Source organism: Felis catus, chromosome C1 (assembly GCF_018350175.1).
Source record: "Felis catus isolate Fca126 chromosome C1, F.catus_Fca126_mat1.0, whole genome shotgun sequence".
In the NCBI taxonomy this organism is placed as follows: Eukaryota; Metazoa; Chordata; class Mammalia; order Carnivora; family Felidae; genus Felis; species Felis catus.
The window spans coordinates 144130046-144156111 of NC_058375.1; the positions used below are offsets into that span (position 1 = coordinate 144130046).

The 26066-nt window shown below is 34.9% G+C and overlaps 1 protein-coding gene across 6 annotated transcripts in view; it reads left to right on the forward strand.

The window, feature by feature from the left end:
• GALNT13 (polypeptide N-acetylgalactosaminyltransferase 13) overlaps nucleotides 1-26066 on the forward strand; it is a 581924-nt gene that overhangs the window by 106810 nt on the left and 449048 nt on the right. For all 6 annotated transcript variants that reach the window (XM_045033831.1, XM_023259332.2, XM_011285258.4 and 3 more), the window contains one exon: nucleotides 174-419. In XM_045033831.1, coding sequence (XP_044889766.1) covers nucleotides 278-419 — 142 coding nt within the window. In that variant the 5' untranslated portion in view covers nucleotides 174-277. The remainder of the gene's footprint in view (nucleotides 1-173; nucleotides 420-26066) is intronic.

The window sequence follows — 26066 nt, forward strand, 5'->3', positions numbered from 1 at the left end:
CCTGGTTTGCTTACAGTTCTCACTTATTTAGGCTTTTCATTCTGAATTTGAAGGTCAAGTGCTTATAAATATGGGAATATTAAATACATCATGTATTTCATGTTTTATCCCCTTTATACTAAAAAAAAAACCTATGCAATAATGACATTTCTTTTCCTTCTTTTTTAATATAGTGGGATGCATCCTGCTTTTTTCCTGGAGTTCACCCCTGTGGCTTGGATTTATCACTGTAGCATCTGTCTTCGATCTATGTGTTAACTAGAAATCAAGGGAAGACATGAGGAGGTTTGTGTACTGCAAGGTGGTTCTGGCCACTTCACTGATGTGGGTTCTCGTCGATGTCTTCCTACTCCTGTACTTCAGTGAATGTAACAAATGCGATGACAAGAAGGAGAGGTCCCTGCTACCTGCACTCAGGGGTAAGTGCTTACGAAGCAAATGTTGCTTACAGAGATGACAGCTCTGGTGACTCTTGACAAAACGTGAAACTTTGAAGTAGGGATTTTTTTCAGCTCTTGCGTTAGCAGAGCATTTTGACAGAACTGTTAATGTACATTTAACCGGGGGAAAGTTACTTCCTTCTCTCAGCCTCAGGTGTCCTGGTGGGAGAAATGAGAAGAGTTAGGTAACCTCTAAGGTACCTTCCAATTTCATAATTCCAGTGTTCTGTGACTGTATGGAAAGAATAATTTAGTGAACATTCAATTGGACAGAATTTAAAATTTAGGCCCCCAGAAGCAAAAACCCTTGGAGGCTAAGCACCTAACAAACAAGGGGACAACTACTTAAGTAAGATGGTGGGGGTTGTAGCAAAATGCAAGGACACATGACACCCAGACTTCCAGAAGCAATAAACAGATGAACAAACAAACAACTTTTTAAACAAAACACATGTTGATGGCCAGATTCAGATTCAACAACCAGATTATTGCCTTGTGTTAAGTGCAAAAGGTAATGTCAGGTACAGGATAACATCACTTTAACTCAGTATTTCCCTCTTTAGGGATCGGTTTCATTGACAGCATAAGAGTGAATGATAAAGAAACGTAAAGATTTTTATACATGGTGGTTTATTAAGTCAAGTCGTAGGGATTCATTTTCTGCAGTTTATTAGTGCAGAATAAACTGCATTAGTGCAGAATAAACTGCAGTTTATTATTTATTACAAAAAGTAAGCCTTCAGTTGCATTTGAAATGTTTGTGCCTTTTGGGGCACCTGGGTGGCTCAGTCAGTTAAGCATCCAACTTTCATTTAGGTCATGATCTCGCGGTTCATGAGTTTGAGTCCCTCATTTGGCTTTGCACTGACAGCTCAGAGGCCCCTCCCCCGCTCGCATTCTGTCTCTCTCTCTCTCTCTCTCTCTCTCTCTCTCTCTCTCTCAAAAATAAATAAAACATTAAAAAAAATTAAAAAAATTAAATGTTTGTACCTTTTGCAAAAGTAAATCTAAATGACTGGCTTGAGATTTGCATTTATTTGCAAAAAGCAGATACAGTCTGCTTTTAATGTTACAGATATTTTTGAGGTCATCTATGAATCAAAATATGTTAATAAGCAACTGTTGGTTATATGAGGCTTGGGAAACACAGAAGAGCATTTCAAAAAATTAGTTTTTGTGAAAAAGTATTTTGGACATTTTTTTTTTTTTTTTTTTTGCATCAGATTGTAGCAGTGCTCTTACTCAATTGGAGGTATTCTGATGATCTTCCTCTTTGTGAAATGAGTTTCTTTCACTGTAGTTTTTGCCTAGCACAAAAAATCGAAAGTACCTTGGAAGTGACTGAGCCTCGACCCATTTAGGTAGTTTATATGCATATTTTATGCCTTTATACTAGAATTATTCAAAGAGGAGAACTTTATGAGTCTATCGGTTTTTGATAAATGAACATGAGGATTGATATGCTGATCTTTGGTTAAAATCCCAGAAAAAAATCCTCCTTCTCTGCTTCTTTGTTAACTCAGTTGAGCTGCTGCTTGGCTGAAAGTGGAAATGTGGTTTGTTGGATCTCATCAGTTTGGAATGATCACTTTGTCATTTGTTGAATAGAGACTTCTAGATTGGTCACAAAAAAAAATGTCATAATCTGATTCAGCAAAACTATGACAGCTTATTCTGCAAGTACCAAAAAAGTACAGCTTTGCTGATTTAAGTCCTTAATGCTCAGTCTTAAATCTCAAAATGTGAAATTTAATGACGCAAGGCAAAAATAGTAATTTTTCCTTATACTTAAGTTGTAAAATTAAACTATATTCTCCTTATTTTTAAGACTTAGTTAATGCTGTACATTAATATTTGTCTTGAATAAATGGGACTAAACTATAGGGTTTTAATTTTATTTTCCAATGTTACTTATTATTTCAGAATATTGCTCTATGTAGGAATTTCTCCACATATTTAAAATAGTAACTTATTTACAGGCAGAAGATGCTGTGCAAAGCGTATGTGCCTCAAAATTTCATGTCCTGCACATGTTAGAAACAGTCTTTTTGACTTAAAAAAATGTTGATCCTTTTGGACTTAGGTGTCTCCATTATTTAAAAAACAAGGTTTTGTACTAGGTGATTTCTCAGATCCCTTTTAGTGCTAAATTTTAAACTGGTTTAAAGTACCCGATACTTGCATACACTAATGAATTCATTTTTAAGATACTCGTATTAATTTATTTATCAATTCATCAATTATTTAAGTGCCTATTGGGTCGACATTTTGTACACCTTAAACTTATATAATGTTCTATGTCAATTATATCAAAAAAAAGAAAAGAAGGGAAAAGCCCAGTGATGGACAAAGGAAGACAAATTTCAAGCACCAGGACTTCTCAGTTCACATTTAGTACAGATTGCCACATAGTTAAAAGCCCAGATTTTTTCATCAACCTGGTCCTTGTCTCCTCCCCCTTGATCCAGTTGTATGACTTTGGCAAATCCCTTGGCAAAATCTTAATGTTTTCACTTCAGATCAGAACCTGAGAAACAGTAATTCTGCTTCACAGGGTTGCCTTGAGAATTAAATAGGATAATGTGCATAAACCGTACAGTGAAGTATTGGTTCATGATAACCCTTTATCAGTATCTGCTAAATGTTGTGAAGGTGCATGAATAGTCTGGATGATGCTCCAGACAGACTTTGCTCTTCAAGGTGAGTCAGATCCCCAGTGGGGCATGTGTGTGGGGGTAGTGGTTATTTTGGGTGTAGCCCCAAAGGAGGAAGTCACTCAAATAAAATATTTATTAAGTATCTACTAACTGCTAAGACCTGGTGGTATAAAGGAACTGAGGTTCCTACTATCTGGAACTTATAGTCAATAATAAAGTAAACATTTCTCTCTCCCTCTCTCTTAGTCTCTCTCTCCCTTTCTCTCTGTAAAAAACATAATTTAGAAATGATTACGAAGCATAATGTGTGCAATGGATATTAGGATGAGGAAGAGGGATGCTCTCAGTAGAGAAAATGTGTCTAGATTCTTAGATAACATTTCACAGAGGCTGTGGCATTTAAGCTGAGTCTAAATTATGCAAGAAGGAAATAGCTAATTAGAGAAGAAGGTACTAAAATTTTTATGAAATAATAGAGATTACAGGATAATTCTGAATGAGATAATACAGAACTCTTATAAGATTAGTAAGACTGTAATATTGGTACAAGAGATCACAATGGGTAGACAAATTGCCTAATGGAATCGCATACACTCTAGAAGTAGACTTATGCATGTTTGGGCATTCAGAATGTGACAGGAGCACTGCAGATCAATGGGAGAGAGAAGGGCTTTTCAATAAATGGATCTGAAAATAAAATGGTAATCGATGTGGAAAGCATGAAATTGGATGCCTACCTCATGTCATAAACCAAGACAAACTTTGGCTTTATTAATGTCAACAATAAAACTAAAACTTTTAGCAGAAAAGTATTTAGACATAAGGCTTTGAATTAAGGGAGAATTCTAAAAATACTAAAGAAATAACATTGACCATAAAGGAAATTATGGATAGATTTAACTATATTAAAATTGAGAAAGTTGTTTTATTCAAATATGCCTTAAAAGAGAAGTTACAAACTGTAAATGTTAAAAGAGCATGCAACTGAGAAACTATTAAGTGTATGTATGTATATACAGATGTGTATGTGTGTGTGTGTGTATACATGTATATATATATATATATTTATACACATATATATCCTATTAATAAGAAAAGTACAAATAACCCAATAAGAAAAAAATGGGCAACAGCCATGAAGAGACACTGCTTAGAAAGGGAACACATATAGCAGAAAAAACTTATGAAGAAATATTAAACATCAACTGTGATCAGGGAAACACAGACCGAGGCTACAATGACATATTATATCTATTCAGTTGGCAAAAATCAAAAAGGTTGATAATACCAATTGTTAGAGGTTATGCATCTCCACATTTTTTATAACTTTAGATAACAGTTTATTTCTGAAATCTGAACATTGATATGTAACCCATGAATTATTATCATATACTTAAGCAAATTTCTTCCACATAGACAAATATCTCATAGTACTCCTGTTCATAAAAGTAAAAGCTGAGAATAACCCATGGACGCATCAATGGGAAAGCTGATGAATGAATTGTGATATATTAATGCGAGAGAATAGTACATATATTTTACAATGAATCTATGAATGAATTTTGATAATACAATAGTAAGTTTTATCCCTCAAAAATGATAAACAACATGGTACAGTTTGAAAAGCTGTAAAAATTTTTAACAATTGCATTTTAAGAATATGTAGAAATGCAACAAGACTGTATAAAGTGAGCAAGTTTAATTATGATAATAGGATTTAGGATGTTTATTGTCATGTGTTGGATGAGACAGGGTCATGAGATGGGGATGAACATTTTGACTGAATGTGGGGCATTAGTAGTGCCCTAGATTTTTTTTTGTTGGGGGTTTAATATGTTTGTTACAGTATATGGATAACAAATGAATAAGAGCCAGTGAATGGATTTAAAAATTGGGAACCCAATGAATGGCTTTAAAAGCGAGCAGATATGATTTCCTTTATGTTACGGAAAGATCAGTATGGATTCAGTATGGATTCAATTGTGGAGAATGGATTGGAGAAGAAACAGTCTCATTAGGGAGGTTGGGTAGGAAGTTGTGGTAGTGTTCCATCAATTTTGTGTAGGCAGTGATGCCTACTTAGAGCAGAGGAATGGTGGTGAGGTGTTACGGAAGTAGATAAAATGGAGAGGTATTTGAGATATGGGAGCTGGATGCATGATTGGCTCTGGCAGGTGTAGGATATGGGAGGGTTAAGGACAAGTCTTGGGTTTCTTGAGGGCATTGTTTGGCCCAGTTTCCTCAAAGGGAAAAATGTAGGAGGAGAGGATTTGAGAGCAGACAGGAGTTTATTTTAGATAGGTTGAATGTGAGACACCTGTTAGGCAACTAAATGGAATTGTTCAGTAGGAAGTTGGCTACATTATTAAACTCCAATATCAAACCATCACTTTTATGGAAACTTTTTTTCTAAAATAGATTACATTCTTCTTTATTAAATAAGGCATATGGGATATAATTGAATCTTTGTTACTGAGTCAGCATTATCATTTTTTAACATCAATTATTGAATGATGCTTTTTTAAAAAAAAGATTAAAAGATTATTTCAGGGACTTTATGGGAGCATGCAGACCTGTTCCAATATTAAATACAGACACGTAAATCCTTTTTCTTCTTCTATTTTCTAAAGGATTGCTTTTTGGTGACATAAGTACTTGTTAGGGGAGGATGTTAGCTTTTTATGCCACCCTGGGGCCACCTAGAACTAAAATGCACTGAAGGATATTTTGAACTCCTAAATGGCATGGAATACTAACTAGTGGTACTCCCAATTTGGAAGAATTAGATATTTGAGAGAATAGGCATTTAAAAAGACCAGTGCTGCGGCAGTGCACCTAGATACATTGTGGACAAATTTGAGGTCATGTGGCAGGTTTGCTTGAACACTCTGTCATAGTGGATCCTACTCCTGGCTGCACTACTAACAGTCTATATCTGAAGGCAAGTTAATTCATCTCTCTGGGCCTCAGTTGCCATCTGTGAAATGAAGTGAATATGAGTCACGATTTTAAAAATCATGCTGGTCTTTAAATGAATGATTATATGTTTATAGCTCTCCCCCCCCACCCCACCCAATGAAAATATGAAAAGTGAACTCTTTTACTATCTAGCTTTTGGTCAGTCTACAAATAATGTGTGGTCCAAGAGGAGAAGTAGTGATATGGAGGTGACATGATGGGTGGATTTTGCTTAGAAACCCCAGAGGGGTTCTTATCATTACAGAGAACAGGAAGGATATAAAGTTATGATATTCAAGACAGGGGGTAACCTAGCTTTCTTTACAGATCCTGATATTATGCATACTTAGGTATGTGTATAGTATATTACACATACTTAGGGAATGAAATGAAATTTACTTTAAAAGGGAGGGGGTTTCTGGGGCACCTGGGTGGCTCAGTCGGTTAAGCGTCCAACTTTGGGTCAGGTCATGATCTCACAGTCTGTGAGTTCGAGCCCCGCATTGGGCTCTGTGCTTACAGCTCAGAGCCTGGAGCCTGCCTCGGATTCTATGCCTTGTTCTCTCTCTGCCCCTCCCCCACTTGTGCTCTGTCTCTCTCTGTCTCTCAAAAATAAATGAATGTAAAAATAAAAAACTTTTAAAGCGAGGGGGTTTCTAAGAAAGAATTGTTGCTTGTATGTAAACAAAGATAAGCACATAAGCCAATAATGATCAGAATAACAGTAATTATAAACTGTTAACTATTCTCCATTAGTTACAAATGTTAACTCATTAATTTTTTAACAAAGTATTTGTGAAGTAGGCATTATTCTTTTACATATGAAGAAACTGAGGCGGCATAAGTATATGGGAAAAATACTCGGGTGTTTTCTTTTACTCACACATAGAATACAACTAACAGTTCCAGATGTGTGGGCTTTATCTCCACACCAAGCTATTGTCTACATTAGTTGAGGGTCCTGTAATCCTGATACTATCTCCTGGAGTGAGCATCAGACCTCACCAGATAAGGGCTCATCCCATAAGACTGCTCCCACTTCAGACACCAATCTCAAGTCCCAGACTGTCACCTGTACTTTTGACCCACCAGCTATGAATTGGGGTTTCTAGGACTCCCTTTTTAAGTTTGATAATTTGCTAGAGTGCCTCACAGAAATCAGAGAAATGGCTAGTTACATTTACTGGTTTATTATAAAAAATATAATAAAGGGGATGAACGAACAACCAGATGAAGAGATGTATCTACATAGGGTGAATAAAGTTCAGAAGGGTCCCAAAGGAAGGAGCTTCTGTTCCCATTGGATTTGGTGTGTGCCACGTCCTGTCAGGTTGACGTGTTTACCAACCCAGGAGTCTCTGAACTCCGTGTTTTTGGGATTTTTATGGAGGCTACATCTCATAGAAGTGACCAATAATTAACTCAATCTCTAGCCCCTCTCCCCTTCCCAGAAGATAGAAGTGAGGCTGAGAGATCCAGGCTTCTAATCATGGCTTGGTCTATCTGGTGGCCAGCCCCCAGCCAGGAGCCATTTAGATGGCCACCAAGTGTTGCCTTATTAGGACAGAAACCACTTCCATCACGCAGGAAATTGCAAGAGATTTAGGAGCTTTGTATCAAAGACCAAATATTAGAACAAGAGATGCTCCTAGTGCTGTTATCATTTAGAAAATTACAAGGGTTAGAGGTGCTGTGTGTGTGTGTGTGTGTGTGTGTGTGTGTGTGTGTGTTATTATATAGAGTTTGTTTAAGGGGGAGTGCCAGAATTTTCACAACCAATAGAATAGGATTTGGTTATTAAGGTATTGGTTACTAACACTTTTATTACATAAAGTACTCTGTTATCAATAAATGTCAGTTTGTACTAGGACCATTCTTTCATTTGGATACCAGTATGGAGTACATATTCTGAAAACTTGAACTGAGTGTTTTGTCTTTACTCTCAGAGGCACTGTAGGCCCTGCCAGGTCTCCCTGGCTAGTATGATGTATAAATTCCAATGAGGAAAATATTTCCTAGGGATCCTCTGTTTTCAGATCATTTATCTAACACTGTCACCTTATCTGGCATTTTAAGGTTTTACAAAGTTGCTGTTAACCCCTTGTGTCGCTTAAGACCTTTTCACTGCTGCTCTGAATTAGGGGAAATGAAGAAAATGAGTGGAATTGCTGACCAGTAACCCCAATTTAATACTTCCATGTTTCCCTTCATTCTGCCTGGGAGAATGACTTGTTTTGTTTTGCTTTGTTTTGTTTTGTTTTGTTTCCTCATAAATCCAAGGACGTCACAGGTAGCCTTGTTCTCTTGGAATCCTGACAGTGGGCTATTGCATCAGTCTTTTATTTCTTTCTAGATGATCTCCTCATTACATTAACACCCATCCATGTAATCATTTATTAAACAGTGAATGTTTGATTGATCTTTGGTGCTTTAAAGAAGAATTCCTGTGTACAGGTGTGAGGGAAAACTGAAAACTGGTAAAGTGTTCAAACTAACACCAAATTTTCCTTTTTTTTTTCAAAATAAAAATATGGTTTCAACTCTTGGGGGCAGGGTAGAAAAGTGAGATTGATTAAATACATTGTCAGTATTGGAATCGCCCTGAATAAATTATGATGACTGCTGGAGCTCTCAGGCAATAATATTTATAGTCGTTCAAAAAGTAGGACATATCGACACAGTTAGAGTGGAGAACATGTATTTCCCAGATAGGTTTCAATCAGATTTATAAATAGTTTTCAAAAATCAATAGACCTTATAGAATTATGACCTTTGATATTTTCTTTGGCCTTCTATACTTTATCCACAAGTCCCTCTGATCTCTCTTCCAGACCGCATTGATATATCAATGTTGGGAATGAAAATAAATTATAATAATGAACTATTATTTTATAATTTAAAATAAATTATAATAATGAACTATTATTGAGTGTACTTTTTCAGGTTACTATCTGACACAGTAAACTTAATTTTACATGTGTATATATATAGTTTTGATTAATTCTTAGTGTAGCATTGAGGAAAGGTACCATTATTATCCTCATTTTCATAGGTGAAACTGAGACCTCAAATGGTTAATTGAATTCCCCAAGGTTGCAAAACTGGTACGAAGGAAAAAGGGACTCACAACCTGGTTTGTCAGACTTCTGAGCCCGGACCTTGAACTGTACTCTGTGTCCCTGAATTAGGTGTGCCTAGACTCCTTTTAGGGAAAACAAATAAATAGCATTTATGTGCTATTTATGAAATATTTACATAAATAGGGGTATTGCTAGAGTTCATAGAAGGAGGTGGCCACTGACCTTGGGGGAAAAATGTCTTAGTTAATATACTTAAGAGACAAGTATTCTGACAGGCACTTTGCCTTATTTCAGACTTTAGCAATTTTGCAATTATTAAATATCTACAGTGTATTAATTTATGTTGCAGTTTTCCTCAGCACTTGTCTTTGGGGCTAAGCCTCTGAAGTCTTAGAAAGAATAGTTAAATTTATGAACAGTAGTGAAACATTAATTTTTTTTCAAAGCTTAATAAGACCAATTGATACAATTCTTTCATCCATTTATTCACTAAAAGTACTGGGCTGGATACTCAGAAATATACAGAATTTAGTCAAATAAAACATCTGTCTTCAAGAATTGCAGCCTAGTGGAGATATGACATGTACGTACATGATGCGTATATAAATAACTACATTACGCAATAGAAAGTAGTGGCTGTTGAGAGAAGGATACCAAAAATGAATTACAAGGAGAGGACTTGAAGTATATAAATTATGTGGACTTGTGAAAATTGGGAGGGAGTGAATACAGGAGGAAATAAAGTGCCGTTTTCAAAGTGAGGATGTAAGAGGACAGTGAATTGATTGATTGAAGCAGAATCAGACATAAAGGGAATTTCTAGATTTTATATTGAAAGTTGGGAGACAGATTTTAAAGGACTTTGAGTGCTGGAGAAAAAAGTTTCTAACTTTGTTTTCTAGGAAATGGGGCACCACTGAAGGTTTCTGGAAAAGAAAGTTATGTTGATCATCAGCTGAGGGTTAGCAGAGAGTGAAATGGTGTCATATATACACACACACACACACACACATACATATATATATATATATATATATACACACACACACACACATGTACGTGTATATATATATACGTGTATATATATGTATATATAGATATATATATATACACACACACACACACACATACACATATATTTAAATTGTTCACTTTGCAAATTCATTGGTAGGCACAAGAAAATTTTATGTTTTGTAGTATCAAATTTAGATAGTTTTAATAAGTTTTCTACTCAAATCTTAACTAATTCAGTATTAAACAAGCTGAGCCAATTCTTTCAATGCTTAATTTGCACCAGAGCTGGGGATAGAGAGATAAAGAAGCCATTCTTGTTCTCATGTTTAGGAAAGGGAGAAAATAATTCAGAATTGTATGAATGAAATGTCAGCATATCAATGCTGTACTATCAGGAGGAGAGAGAATTTATGACATAAAAATAAAAAAAGAAAAAGAAAAAAGTATCACTAAGACACTATCTGTCTTTTGATGGCAAGATCTAATTTTCAATTCCATAAAGACTTGAGTTAATTGACGGATAAAACTATTTGCATATTAACCCACCAATAAAATGGGAATGGGCAAATTTTATCTCTAATCATTGGAAACAATTTTTACTAAAGAGCTATGTTGCAGCAGAGATAATTGGCTAAACAGAATTTTTATCAGTTTTGTCCACTTCTGTCCTTAGCACCTGAAACACTACCTGGTTCATTGTGGATGCTCAAAGAATAATTATTGAATGAATAAAGAATAGAATGTGTCATCAGCTTGATACTTTCCAAGTGTTCTCATGATTATAGGATATCCAGTTTAGGTTGATAATCAAGAAATTTGGAATAATTCACTTATCACGGCAAAAGTATTTTTTGTTGTTTACATACCTGGTCCAAACTACTTCTTTTATCCTTTATTGGTGTATTTTACAACCCAAATGATATATGTATAGCCAGGGGACCATCTTTTTTCTTTCAGAATTTGTCTTGTGTTACACTATACATACTGTCTCTGATGCAGAGGCATGTAAGATCACTGCATACTGACATGTGGTATTTCTCTGGATCAAGCATGTGTATCATGTGAGATATGTGGAATGAATCAATACATAGAGGACACAGAGGAATGTTTATGAAAATTAGATTAAGGAATTTTGAGAAAAAAAAGATGTAGATATATGGTATATTTAATTCATCTGTGAAAAGAAGCTAGGGGAAATGGAGATGACAGAAAACAAATATTAGAAAGTAATATTGGAAAGCTTTACAAATGAAAAATCCAATCAAAAAGGAAAATTACCGAGGATAAGTTGCACAACAGGACCCATGGTTAGTCAGTAATCAAGGGTATATGTAAATATAGCTTTGGGAATGAATGAGGATAGTATTTGGTTAAAGAATATTTTTGTAATCAATTTTGTTGAGGTATAATATAATGCTCAACTTTAAGTATCCAGTTGAAAGAGTTTTGACAAAGAAATCCCAGGGTTCAACCTCACAATCAGGTATGTCCCCCCAAAAAATTCCTTCACACTCCCTGCGCAGGCAATTCCTCCACGCTAGCCACACAACCACTGATCTGGTTTTTGTGACTGTTGGTTAGTTTTGCTTATTCTAGAACATCTGATCAATGGAATGTACAGTATGAGCTCCTGTGTATCTGGTGACTTTTGCTCAGCATAAGGATTTTAAGATTAATCCATGCTATTGAGTGCATCAGTCGTTACTGCTGAGAAGTCTCCTATTACTTCTTGCATACACTACAATTTGTTTACCCTTTCGCCTGATGATGGACATTTGGGTTTGTTCAATACCTGTTATGACTAAAGCTGCTGCATTTGTACAAGAATCTTTGTGTGGACATATGTTTTCACAACTCTGGTAAATATCAAGGAGTGATAGTGCTGAGTCACAGGCTAAGTGTATTTTAATTTGGTGACATAATGCCAGTTTATTTCTTCAGGTTGTTAAACTATTTGCTTTTCTCATCAGTGACATAGGAGAGGTCTGGTTACTCCACTTCCTGGCGAACATTTCATAGCCAGTGCTTTCAATTTTAGCTATTTTTGTAAGCGTGTGATAAATATCTCATTTGAGTTAATTTGCATGCCTGGTAACTAGTGATACTGAATAACTTGTCATGTTTTTGTTGGCCAGTCTTCTCTTATGAAGTGTCTGTCATATTCTTCTGCCTATTTTGTAATTGGGTTGTTTGTGGCTTGCTTTAAAAAAATGTTATCTTTTAAAGAGCAGAGATTTTTAATTTTGATGATGTCCAGTGTATCATTTTTATTTCTTTTATGGTTCCTTTTGTGTCCTATCTAAGAAATCTCTGCCTATGCTAAGGCCATGATGACTTTCATCTGTATTTTCCCCAGAAGATTTATAGTTTTAGCCTTTAAGCTTTGAGTTAATTTTTGTGTATGATGTGAGAAGAGTCAAGATTACTTTTTTCCTAAAATAAAAACCCAGCTGTTCCAGAAACATTTGTTCCTTGAAGATAAAAAAAGGCATGGATTTTCGAAATCAGCATGATATTTTCATGTAATACTCCCCAGTATATACCTATACATTTTCCTATTATATGTATGACTTGGGTTCAAATACTTGAGTTTACTTTCTAGAATTCATTTCATATTATCCTTACTGGTGTATTTATTATGTAGCTTGAAAAGTATCCAAAATGTTACTAACCAAATCTTCTTTAGACATTTTTTTTATTAAAAACATTTTTTTAATGTTTATTTATTTTTGAGACACAGAGAGACACAGCATGAGCAGGGAAGGGACAGAGAGAGAGAGAGACACAGAATGTGAAGTAGGCTCCAGGCTCTGAGCTGTCAGCACAGAGTCCGACGCAGGGCTCGAACTCACGAACTGTGAGATCATGACCTGAGCTGAAGTGGGACGCTTAACCGACTGAGCCACCCAGGCGCCTCTAGACATGTTTTTTTAATTTGTTTTCATGTTTATGTATTTTGAGAGAGAGAGGGAGTGAGCACACACACACTGAGGAGGGGCAAACAGAGAGAGAAAGAGAGAGAGAGAGAGAGAGAGAGAGAGAGAGAGAGAGAGAGAGAGAGAGAATCCCAAGTAAGCTCTGTGTTGTCAGCGCAGAGCCCACATGTGGCCCCATCCACAAACTATGAGATCATGACCTAAGCTGAATCAAGAGTTGGACACAACTGACAGAGCCACCCAGGTGCACCTAGACATTTGGATTTGAAGGCAAATGGAAATCTAATATAAAGCTATGTTTAAAAATATAGTAATATTTTTTCTGATAATAAAATTAATAAATATTGTAGAAAAAATTTAAATACAAATAAAAATAAAGAAATATAACCAGGAAATCCATCCAGAAATTGGCATCATAAAATAAAATTTAATATTTTATTTTTTTGATGAATATAGCATGAGCATTTTGTTCTGCATGAAATATTTGTTCAAAACATGATTTTAGCCATTGCCTAATAGTTTATCGTATGTATAAACTATAATTTTCATAATGAAGTACTTTTTAATTTTTATAGATTACTTGTATTTTTTTTACCACAAAATAATGTTATAAACACCTTTAGGAAGTTTGAAATATTGAAAATGTTGCTAATTATATACTTAGGTTAGATTTTTGGTTGTGGGATTTACTTTTTTCAAGGCATACATATTTTTAAAAGGCTTTTCATAGATATTTCTGATGACTTCCTGTAAAGCCTTTTAATCTTCAAATCTCATCATCAATGTATGAGGACACTTATCTCACCACACTATTTATAATTTAATTTAAAACATATTTGCTAATTAGAGTACTTTCTACTCACAATTTTTTTTTACAGTTCTCAGTTTTTATTGTACTTACATGTAAATTTTATCATTAAATACTAAGTGTAAGTATATGCTGGCCTTCTGTACAGATTTTTGAATTAAAAAAATAAATGGAGGGTTGGCTTAAAAATGTTATATATCAGAGGCACCTGGGTGACTCACTCGGTTGACTGTCCAGCTCTTGACTTCAGCTCAGGTCATGATCTTGCAGTTTGTGGGTTCCAGCCCTCTGTCATGCTCTGCATTGACAGTATGGAGCCTGCTTGGGATTCTCTCTCTCCTCTCCTTTCTGTCCCTCCCCTGCTCACTCTCTCTCTCTCTCTCTCTCTCTCTCAAAATAAATAAATTAAAAAAAAATTAAAACTGTGATATATTAGTCACTGTAGATATATTCAACAATGATAAAATCTAGGTGGTGGTAAAATTTTGTTTCTATACTATGACACATTTTGCAGTACAAGTAAACTCCATGGGGCAGGAAAAACAGCATAAAACTTTGGGCTGCAATTGGAGGAAAAACCTGTTCAGGAATAAACGGAGAGGTCCTTGTAATCCCCAGTTCTTTTAGTTTTTGTTTTTACACTTTTTTTTTTTACGTTAAGTGATTTGATCCATATGTATTTTGTTTTAGTGTAGGAATGAGGGTATATTTTTTTTCTATAGTTACTTGTGATAGATATCTTTCCCTTCATCACTGATTTGTAATGTTAAAAAGAACATTAGATAGACAGATTAGATAGAAAATCTTTGTATCTACCAAGGTCTTTATGTCAGTCTGTTTATTTGATTCTATTGATTTGTCTTCTAATTCATATCTCAGAGCTAAACTCTTTTGATGATTTAACTTTATATTATCTGATGAAACTCTTGACAAGTTTGCAGACTGCTCTGGTCTGGAGAATGAGAACATTTCACTTCTAATCTTGGCTTTGCTACTCTCAGTGTGTTGCTCATATCACTCTATCTTCATCTGTAAAATGAGAGGCTTGCTACAGACCTATTCTTTTTCTATATTTTACAATTATATTTTTATGTTAACTAATGGGAATATTTAAATCTTACCATATTTAAATATAAAAAAAAGTATGATAAATAAAATCAGGCTGTAGCAATGTACAGAAAATGCATCTAAAACTTGTATTTGGCATTACTATAACCAGTATACTTTATCTTTTTTGTTTCATACTGTTTGGAGATACATTTATGTGTGTTTTCTTAGAGATCTGTCATACTGATTCCGTTAGATTGGTAGAATGAGTGGGGATATTGGGAATAAAATATTATAGTGACAAGAACATTGGTGCTGTGGTTGTGAGATATGGATTTCATCATGATTCTGGATTTAACAAAAAGTGTGATCCAGAGAAAATTTCACTTCTCTCTTTCCAGGATTAAATATTTGCTTTAAGAAATGTAAAAGGCTCTATAGAACAACATTAGTGCACAACATTCACCTGAAGTTAATAGTTCTGAAAACAAAACCTTGTTCCTTGAGTATAAATGCTTTTAAAATATTGTTACTAAAAATCATTTAAATATATGATTCTTTCTCTGGAAAATTAATTCTCCTTTCAGGTTATAGTAACACATAATATTTATTTAAAAATGTTTTTTTTTCAATGTAAAAAAATATAAGATAGGATATAAAAAAACACCTACAAGCCAGCCACATATAGATTATTATAATTAAAGTTTTGGTTTATTTCTTTATGTTTCTAATAGGGATTCTACTGTGTTTTGTTTCATATATCTTGCTTTAATTCTCTCAATTTGTATTTTGTACATTTATCTGCATCATCAAATGTTCCTTAAAAGTTTCACTGGCTGTACATTATTCTAACACATCATAATTTGTTTAAGCATTACTGTCTTTTAAAAAGGGGATAAAAAATTAAAAGTCTTTCTTTATTAGTTCCTCATTTATAACTGTCCTTATTATTTGCTGCTATATAGTATGGTTCTTTTGTAGTTTTCTTTCTGTCTTTTAATCTGTCAATTGTAATTTACATCATTATTGGTTATACCCATTCTGAGCGTGCCAAATTCTACCAATTATTATATGAGCTGTGAACTAGATCACAAAAGATCAGATTCCAGAAGGTGAGAAATTGTTCTTGAGGAACTTGGCACTCTTGTGGAATTGGAAGGATCGTGTGCATTATCAACATCTTCATCGTTAGAGCTACCTCATTGTCCCCTTTATACCAAGCCCTACACTCTGAGTACCACGTGCCATAGCATTAAGGCTTCAAATATCCTTATGGAGAAGGTAAGAGAGAATCATCTTGACAGGATTTTTTGGCACTTAGTGTCTTTGAATTATCTGTTAAATGCAGGCTACTCCAGTAAGGTTCTTTTTACCATGACTCCACCAAAAATGCTTTTACAAAGACCACTTTATGAAATCTTCATCTTGCTAAATCCGAGTGCCAATTCTCAACCTTTATCTTACTTGACCATGAATAACAGTTAATCATTTCTACCTCCTTGTAATACTTTTGTTCTTGTTTTAAAGGCCATCACAGTCTCCTGATTTTTTATCTCACTGACTGCTCCTTCTCAATCTGCTTTACAAGCTCCTTCTCATCACCTCACTTGTGAAGGTTGAGGTCACCCAGGAAATGAGATTTGATTTATCTATTCTTTCTCTATGCTCACTCTTTTAGTGATCTCATCTAATATGATCTCTTTGTTTTATAGGCTATCTTACAATTTTACAACCTCCAAACTTATATATCCACCCCACACTTTTCACCTAATTTTTGGACATTTATGCCCAAGGCTTACTTGATACAGTCCATTGGATTCTAAAAGATATCTTAGTCTTACTGAGTCCAGAACTGAACTTCTGATCTTCCACCTAAAGCTTCCCTACCTGTAGTCCTCTCCACCTCAGTTTTAGCGGCCCCAGAACTCTAGTTGCTTAAGCTAAATATCTTAGTCATCCTTAACTTTTCTCTTTCTTTCACATTCCATTTTAGCAGATCCTTTTTCTTCTTCCTTCAAAATGTGTTCAGAATTCAAACATTTCTCCCCAATTCACTAGTTTCTCCGCTTCTATCTTTGCTCACCTATAATGTATTCTCAACAGACCAGCTAGAGTGATTCTTTTAAAACTTAAATCAAGGGGCGCCTGGGTGGCTCAGTCGGTTGAGCATCCGACTTCAGCTCAGGTCATGATCTCTCAGTTTGTGAGTTTGAGCCCCGCATCGGGCTCTGTGCTAACAAACAGCTCAGAGCCTGGAGCCTGCTTCAGATTCTGTGTCTCCCTCTCTCTCTCTCCCCCTCCCCTGCTCATGCTCTGTCTCTCAAAAATAAATAAATGTTAATTTTTTTTAAATAAAATAAAACTTAAACCAAATCATGCGATTCCTATGCCCAAACTACATCATTGGCTCTCTGTCACTCAGAATAAAAGTGAAAGTTCCTAAATGGCAGAACCAAGTTCTGTAACACCTGTGCTAAAGTCCTGTTAATCTCCCTTAGTTCATTCTACTCCATTCAGCCTGCCTTTTTTGCTATTCTTGGAATATGTCACCTCAGGGCCTTTTTACTTACTGACTTTACTGTCAATAATGTTCTTTCTCCAATTGTCTTCATGTCCTATTTTTTGCACATTTCCTCAAATGTATATGATAGAGTGTGGCCTCCACTGTGTCTACTATTTAAAAATTTAAATTGTTTCTTATCCCTGAACTCCTTATCTTTCTTTTCTGTGTTGTTTTCCCCTGCAGCATTTTTACCACCTGAAATATTATATGTTTTTCTTATTTACATTATTTTCTCCCTCCCTGCTGACAACAAAAAAATTGATCTATATAGTTTACTGTTGTGATTCTGGTGGCTACAAGTGCCTGGCACATCAGCTGTGTGAGTGAGGCAAGAAATACTGACTGATTACTTGCTTTATGCTATCATGCTACCATGATAAAGGGATCTGTAGAGTAAAAATTCAACTTTTGTTCCATAAATAAAGTACTACTGTAAAGAATCATTTCAAATCATAACTAAAAATCTAATCAGAGGGGCGCCTGGGTGGCTTGGTCGGTTAAGCGTCCGACTTCGGCTCAGGTCATGATCTCACTGTCCGTGAATTCGAGCCCCGCGTCAGGCTCTGTGCTGACAGCTCAGAGCCTGGAGCCTGTTTCAGATTCTGTGTCTCCCTCTCTCTCTGTTCCTCCCCTGTTCATGCTCTGTCTCTCTCTGTCTCAAAAATAAATAAACGTTAAAAAAAATAAAAAAAAATCTAATCAGAACATAAAAAGTACATAAACATGATCACTATATAAAGAAAACATGAAATTTTCAAATACAGGTTTTCCTCAGCTGAAAGCATATTTTTTTTCACGTAACTTTATAATATTAATAAAAATGTATGTATTATCATAGGTGCTATTTTTCATATTTCAACAAATTGGTAGAATACTTCAAACAAATTGGTGTTGTGGGTTGAGTAGTGTCTGAAAAAAAATTCTACCTAGAATGTCTGGATGTGACCATGTTTGGAAATGGGACCCTTGTGGATGTAGTTAGTTAAGAGATCATACTGGATTAGGTTGGACCCCCGTTGCAATGACTAGTTTCCTTAAAAGAGAAAGAGTGACCAGAGAGAGAGACACAGAAATGAGACCATGAAAATGAAAAGGAGACCATGTGGAAACAGAGACAGAGATTGGAATTATGCTGCCACAAGTCAAGGTGTTCCTTCTAGAAGCTGGAAGAAGCAAAGAAAGATTCTTCACTAGAGCCTTTGAAGGGAGCATGGCCCTCTGACAACCTGATTTTGGACTCCTAGCCTCCAGAACTGTGAGAGAATAAATTTCTGTTGAAGACACGAAGTTTGTGGTAATTTGTTATGGTTGCCCTAGGAGACTACTAGTTTTATTAGTACTAGTAACTATTTTTTAAATACAACTACTAATAACCATTTTTTAAAATGTTCCACAGTCATAAAAGTACAGGAAGAGTGAGACATGGCATGTCTCAAGTCACAGAGTAGTTGTCAGGATACTGAAGATGATATTCGGAAATCTTCATCAAGATTCAAGATGCTACTACAAATACACTTCTCTAATCTTTCTAACTTTAATATCAGGATAAGAATAAAATATTTAGAGTTCTTTGAAGATACGAATATATATTTTAGAAAGTCACCTATACTAGAAAAGAAACTAAGAAATATTAAATTATACAGACTTTAAGTAACTTCTATAAGCAGACTGCTGAAATGATCATTTATATTATACAATTTGAAGTTCTCACTTCTCATGACAAATGGAACTACAAATGAATTGGAAGCTATATCATAATTTGTCCATGGAACTCTTTTTAGTAAGTACACAGAGTAAAACTTACTAGTAAGGATCACACAGGGTACTCTATGAAATGGCCTCATTGAAAGAACTTTATGTATATAACATTTTGGAATTGGTACCCACATGACAAAGAACAAATGAAAGAATGATGTAAAGATAGTTATTGCATTTTGGAGATTGTAACAGTCTTAGAAATCATCTAGCCCCACTATTTTCAAATTTCTCAAAATTTTCAAAGACCTAGAATACATTTTTGAGTCAATTCTTACATAAATACAATTTATAAATCAATAAAATAATATATAGAACTTCTATATGTAAAGGAGGAGTTAGTGATCCATATCTTTTTGTTTTGTTTTGTTTTGTTAAAGGGAATGGAGATCCAAGAGAATGAATCACTTATCAAAGTTAGACCAGTACTAGAGGCTAAGGTAAACCTACTGAGGATTCCAACCTAGTGCCCTGTTCAGAAATTATAGTAACTGTGAAAGGGCCTATACGGTTCGCAACCTTGTTTTCGGCCTCATGAGTTTTGTAATATCTCTTGCTGAAATGTATCACTATCATTATATCTACTGTGCCCAATATCATTAAAAGTTACTGATATTTACCAAGAACTACCCAAAATCCATTAATACACTATTTTTGATGTTCTCTGGTGGAATGTATTTTATAGTTTAATTATTAACAATTCACTGAAGATTTCTGCAATCTAAGCTTAAGGTAACCAATGTTTTTCCTCTTAGTCTACATAATACCTTATCTAAGCTTCTTCCATTATAATCTCTTTATTTTCAAGCTATTTATGTGGATTTTTGTTGTTCTACTAAGGGCGCTTTGTATTTAGGACTTAAGATCCATCTGTGACTCAGGAAATCATGTGCCGTAGTGTCTTTCATAGAGCAAGTATAGAACCAATACATGGTGAATGAATCAACTTTGATCTAGTTTGTATACCCTCTTCTACTTTTACTTTATGGTGGTTCTTTGAAGATCCGTAACTTGTCTGTGCTATTCTCATGCCCACCAAGTGGAATGAAATGAACATGGCTATATATAGATGATCTTATCTGATCACTTGACATAAAATGTCTGGAAGAGTCTATTGATGGCTGTTATGAACATTGTGTGCCCTCAATAAATATTTGTTGAATGAACATTTATAATAGGTCTGCATTTCAAAGCTGAAGACTAATTTGAGGTTGCCAATGATATATAGACTTTACTTAGACTAGTTCCTGAAATTATCTTTCACTTGTGCTTTTTTCTTTGAACTGTCTTGCTGCCTTGATGTTCTCCTTCCAATCTATTCTACACACTGATGGGAGATAAATCTTCATGAAACACTACTTTGATGCTGTTACTTGCCTGCTCAGTGTCCTTCAATAACTTCCTACTAATGGCAGCTCAAAGTCATAACTCCTTACTCTGGCACTAGAAGTTGTCTATAGTCTGTCCACTGCACATAATACTAGTCTTAGCCCTAAATGCTTTACGAAATATTCAGTGTATAGTGGTTAACACATGGACATTAGCGTGAAAAGGATTTTCATTTTAATCCTAAATTTGTCATTTCATAAAGGTGTATGTGACCTTGTACAATTCATTTGCCATTATAAGCCTGTTTCTTCATTTTGAAAATGGGAATAATGACCTCATCTACTTTCATTTGTTCCTTCAGTAAATGTCTATTGGGTACCTACTATGTGCTAGATGCTTCTCTGAGTATTGGGATAAATCAGCTAACACAATAGACAAAATTACTGTGGAGTTGCATGCTAGTGAAGAGGACAGTGTATTCCAGAAGGTATAATTACTATGAAAAAAATGTGGGTGAGGACTATCAAGAATTGGGAGGAGGTAGTGGTGAAGAGGAAGGATGGAAATTAGTCTTGGAACAACTGAAGTATTCTTCCTCCCTTACTTTTCAGAAATCACAGATCTACCATAAGAATTCATATTTTAGAGATAAAACTGATTCAAACTTTCTATTACTTGTTTTGTCAGAAGGTCCTAGGGAATTGTAGTTATGTGTAAGAAAAAGAAGTTGATTTTGACAGCTTAATATTCCTAGGCCTTTATAATGTAAAATAGTCTAGATGAAGAAGTGAATATTTTTTGTTTCTACTTGATGAGTGAGAGACTTTCAGAATTCTCGATTAGTATATTGTATGGGTATCACCCTTAGATAATATTTTATACCATTCTCTACTTTGCATCTGACTGTCTTTGTTGTTTTCCTTTTGTTTGTGTAAAAATGCACAAATTAAGTAGGGGAAATGGGGAATTTGCGCAATGAATTTCAAATCAAAGTAATATGAATTTACCTGAATTTCAATTCAAGGTAATATACATCTTCATGACATTATTATTGGTTTTCTTCTGCTTATAACCCTTTCATGGCATACCTTGGCAATAGACTCAAACCCAAATTCTTACTGTGCCTTGTAGTCTGTGGATCACTGGTTCTGAACACTGGATGCATTGGATGCATATTAGATTGATTGGAGGCCCTGGAAACAAATGCTTCTGTTTGAACACCACTCCACCCCCCCACCCCCCCCACCCCCCCCCATCTCTGCTGATACAATGGTCTCTGGTAGAACCTTGGCATCAGTGCTTGTAAAACTCGTCAGGTGATTTAATATGCAACCTGGCCTGGATTTAAGCGAACTAACCCGTTTTTCCTCTCTAACCTCGTCTCCATAACTTACTTTTCTCTGCTCACAGGCCTTGTTTCCATTCCTTCAAATTACATGTTACACTCATCTCAGGGCCTTTGCATTTTCTGGTTAAAATGTTTTCTCCCAGATGCATTCATTTTACATTTCAACAAATATTTATTGATCACCTCCTCACCCTTTGAGGATAAAACTGAAATAAAATGAAATAAAATAAAACAAATCCCTGTTAGCCTGGCTGCTAGTTTCTTTTCATTAAAGGATTCAATTTAAATATTAGATTATGCACCTTCCCTGGCCATGTCAGCTGAAATAGCTACTCCTAAGCTATTCTCTGTCCTCTTACCCCATTTTAATTCCATAGCCCTATCTTCTGTATTCTGGATTTGCCTTGATCTGTTGTGTCTCCCACCTATAGAACATATGTTCTATGATGATGAAAATTTTGTGTTTCATTCAAAATTTCATTCTCAGTGCCTAGAATAATAGTATTGGCTATTCTATGGTTTTTGAATATAGTAGGTATTTGATAATTAATGAATTAATCAACTATCTAATATAATGAAATATGAGCTCTATAGTTACTAAACTGAGTTTCATTTACCGTGAAGCTATTGGAGCATAAGCTTTGGGGTCCGATATGATCAGGAACCATTTCCAATTTTGTATTTTTTTGTAATGAGATCCTTCAAAATGAGTAAGTTTCAAGGCTTATAAAACATGGGTGTCTCCTATACCTAAACTAAGTTTTCTTCTAAGCTAATGAGGCATTGACTTATCAGAAAAAAAAATATTTGTATGGCTTTAGTTAAATAAGTAAAATAACTTTGCTCTAAAGAGCAGGCTATGTTGGAATCATGTGAGCTGGGAGAATAACAGATGAATAAAACATTTGGAACTAATAATAAATGAGAAATAGCTCATTTTGGAAAACGAGAGGAGTTCATTTTAGCTTTTATTGCAGAAACAGGCTTTTCTGTTAATCTTCTGCATTGGGCCATTTACAATAAGTTACATAATACATATATTTAATTTCATACTATTAAGTAATTAATTGCTGCAGGGCATTTGATGTTTGTATTTTTAAGTACATTTTTGATAAAAAATGAAAAACATGGAAATATATGATTGGCAATCTTCAATGCTTGATTGAAAGTGGTGTGAATTTAGACTTTTCAAAAATTAATCATTTGAATGTACATTTAAAATACATTAGAGCTTTAGTTAGAATAAAGTCTTGAAATAATTCCATCTAAAGAGTATTTTTAAAAGCGTATTTTTCTAATAATAGAAGGCGTGGTAGCCTTAACTAAAATTAATCATTTATGTTATAGTTCTTTTAAACATTGCCCTGGTCAATTTGAGGGGATATTTTTCTTTGAGAAAGGCTTGGAAACAAGTAGTATATTTGCAATAAAATCTCACACTAATAAGCTGTCATTCAAGGCCCTTCATAGTATGACTTAAATATTCCTTCCCATCTCTTGTTTCCCCAGGAAAAGGGTGCTACTGACTCTCTTCAAAATGCGTATGATTTTGTCCTGCCTTGTAGATTTGCTCATACTGTTTTATATTTCTAGACTCACCTTGCCTCTCAAAGCATGGCCCTTAAGCCAGCAGTATTGGCATCACCTCAGAGCATTTTACAAAAATGCAGAATCTTAGATTCCACCCAAATCAACTGAATCAGAATCTCCATATTAATGAGGTTTCCAGGTTATTCATATACATATTAAAATGTAGAAGTAAAGTCTAATTTTTGATCTGCTAATTTTTCTTCCTACGCATACCTCTACCTATTGAAGTCTCCTCTGAATCCTCTAGAGAAATGTGATGTCTCAAACCTGGAGGTTATTGTATTTTTAAAAATATTGCCTTTAATTATTGCTATTTATGTACAAGCTTCTTCCCTGAGGATACTATTCATGCTTAAACCATCGCCTAAGTAAATGGATTGTTTAGATCTTCCAAACATGTTCTGTTAAGTGATGATATACACGCTTCCCAGAACATTACAAATGGAGTACTGAATTTAATGCAAACTAAATTTCTCTGAGGTAAGAAGACAGATTATTGTCTATAAACTCCCTAAGCTATTGTTTAATTGCTGACATTGCTGGTTCTCAGAGTCAGAAACTTTCCATCTTTTCCTCTAAAATGGTAATGGGGAAAGGAAATCTGAAGACGCTCCCTTCATTTTTCTTATGGCTGAGACCCTATGGAATTAGGCCTGGATTATCATCTCTGATTTCATTGAGGCAGCCTGACTGTGAATCCCTGCTTTTCTTCCTTGCTTTGGGTGACCTTTAGCAAGTATCTTAGCTAAGTTTCCTCACCTATGAAATGGGGATAATGGTAATATAATAACAATACCTACTTCATAATTTTGTCGTTAGGATTAAGTTATATCTGCAGACAATGTTGCATAGTTTTTAGAATGTAATGAACACTCTGAAGTGACTATTATTATTGATATTATTGTTAGTTTGTTATTTTAAATCTAGGTTACTTTAGTGTACCTAAAGGAAGCTCATACAAAATTTCTTGAAGTCAAATTATTTAATTTATATTTACTTTTAACAAATTGCCCCAAATCAATAGTTTTGATCTTTAAATATGGATATTTTCATGAATCTTGTCAGTAATTCAGCTAGCCACACTTATTTAGATGATTTGCCAGATTGCTAAGGGGCATAGGATCCAAAATTAATGTAGCACTAAAGACTTCCTTGCTTTTGAACAGATCAATATCTGTACGTGAACCAGAGGCACTTACAACCTAATATCCAGGAATAAATTAAAAATAGATTCACTGTTGTTAGATGGAGTTAGGGATCTAAGATTATGGTCTCCGCCAAAACTTAGTGACCCAAATACATGTTCCTCTTATACTATCTCACGTTCTGTAATGTTTGTCAATTTCAGTAGGCATTGATATGCCTGGATGCTCAAAAGGATATTGAAGAATTGAGCTCTTTAATCAGTAATAGCTTTCAAAATACAAATGCAAATCATAATCATTCTCTAATAGAATCTTTGTATAGGACACCATACATACAAATAAAACATTTTGTATATATGATTCTAGACATTCTTCAACCACATTAAAGAGGTTGAAAAAATAGAGGAAAGCAATTTCAGAATCTAAAATGAGACTGATCTGCCTCTTGAAAGAAGACTAAAAGGATTCAAATTTTAAATCTGGTCGAAAGTCTATGAAATCAGATGAAAGGTAGGCCATATTTTCATCCATATTCCAGATTATCACTTAGTAATTCAACTGACAGATACTCCTGGAGCTCTGTTCTGTGCAAGACACTATAATATATGCTAGGATACAAGGGAGAGCCAGAGAGTCCAGCCAGCATGGAACATAAACTCTAAAAATAGAATTGCATGTTGATTTACAATTATGATAATGTTTCCAATCCAAAATGATATGACAGCATGTAAATGGTGACCTGATCTTATCTGTGCCAAGGCCCTGGGGCAAGGAGGAATTGCCAGATTTGAAGGACTGAGAAAATGCTAATATTGCTGGCAGACAGAGATCAGGGAAGCTAATGGTATGGTCAAATTGCTCTAGGCTATAGTAAGAGTATTGCTTTTAATTCTAAAAGCAGTGGGTCGCCACTGAAGGATTTTAAACAGGGAAACCCAAAGGTCATAATTAACTGCTATGTGAAAAAAATATATTGGAAAATCTGAAAAGTGGGTGAGAGGGAAGACCTGTTGGAAGGTTACTGCAGTAGCTTGGAAAATGACATAATGGTAGCTTGAACCAGTTTAGTGACAGCAGAGATGGAGAATAGGGAGAGTAGATGGATTTGAGAACAGAAGATTTAAGAATAGTGGGCATAGCTCAGAGACAGTTGGAAATTGGGGATGACTGAGTAAGGAGGTGATTAAGATGGTTCCAGGTTTCCTTCTTGAGCTATTGCATGGATAATAGTGATCTTTGCTAAGAAAATTAGTTTAGTCTTGGATAGGTTGCTCTTGAGATACCCCTGAGAGGCTGATGTAAAAATGCTCAGTAAGTAGCTGAATACACATTTCTGAAGCTTAGAGAACCATGAAGCAACTTTAAAATGCGAAAACTATCATTATAAAGCAAATGA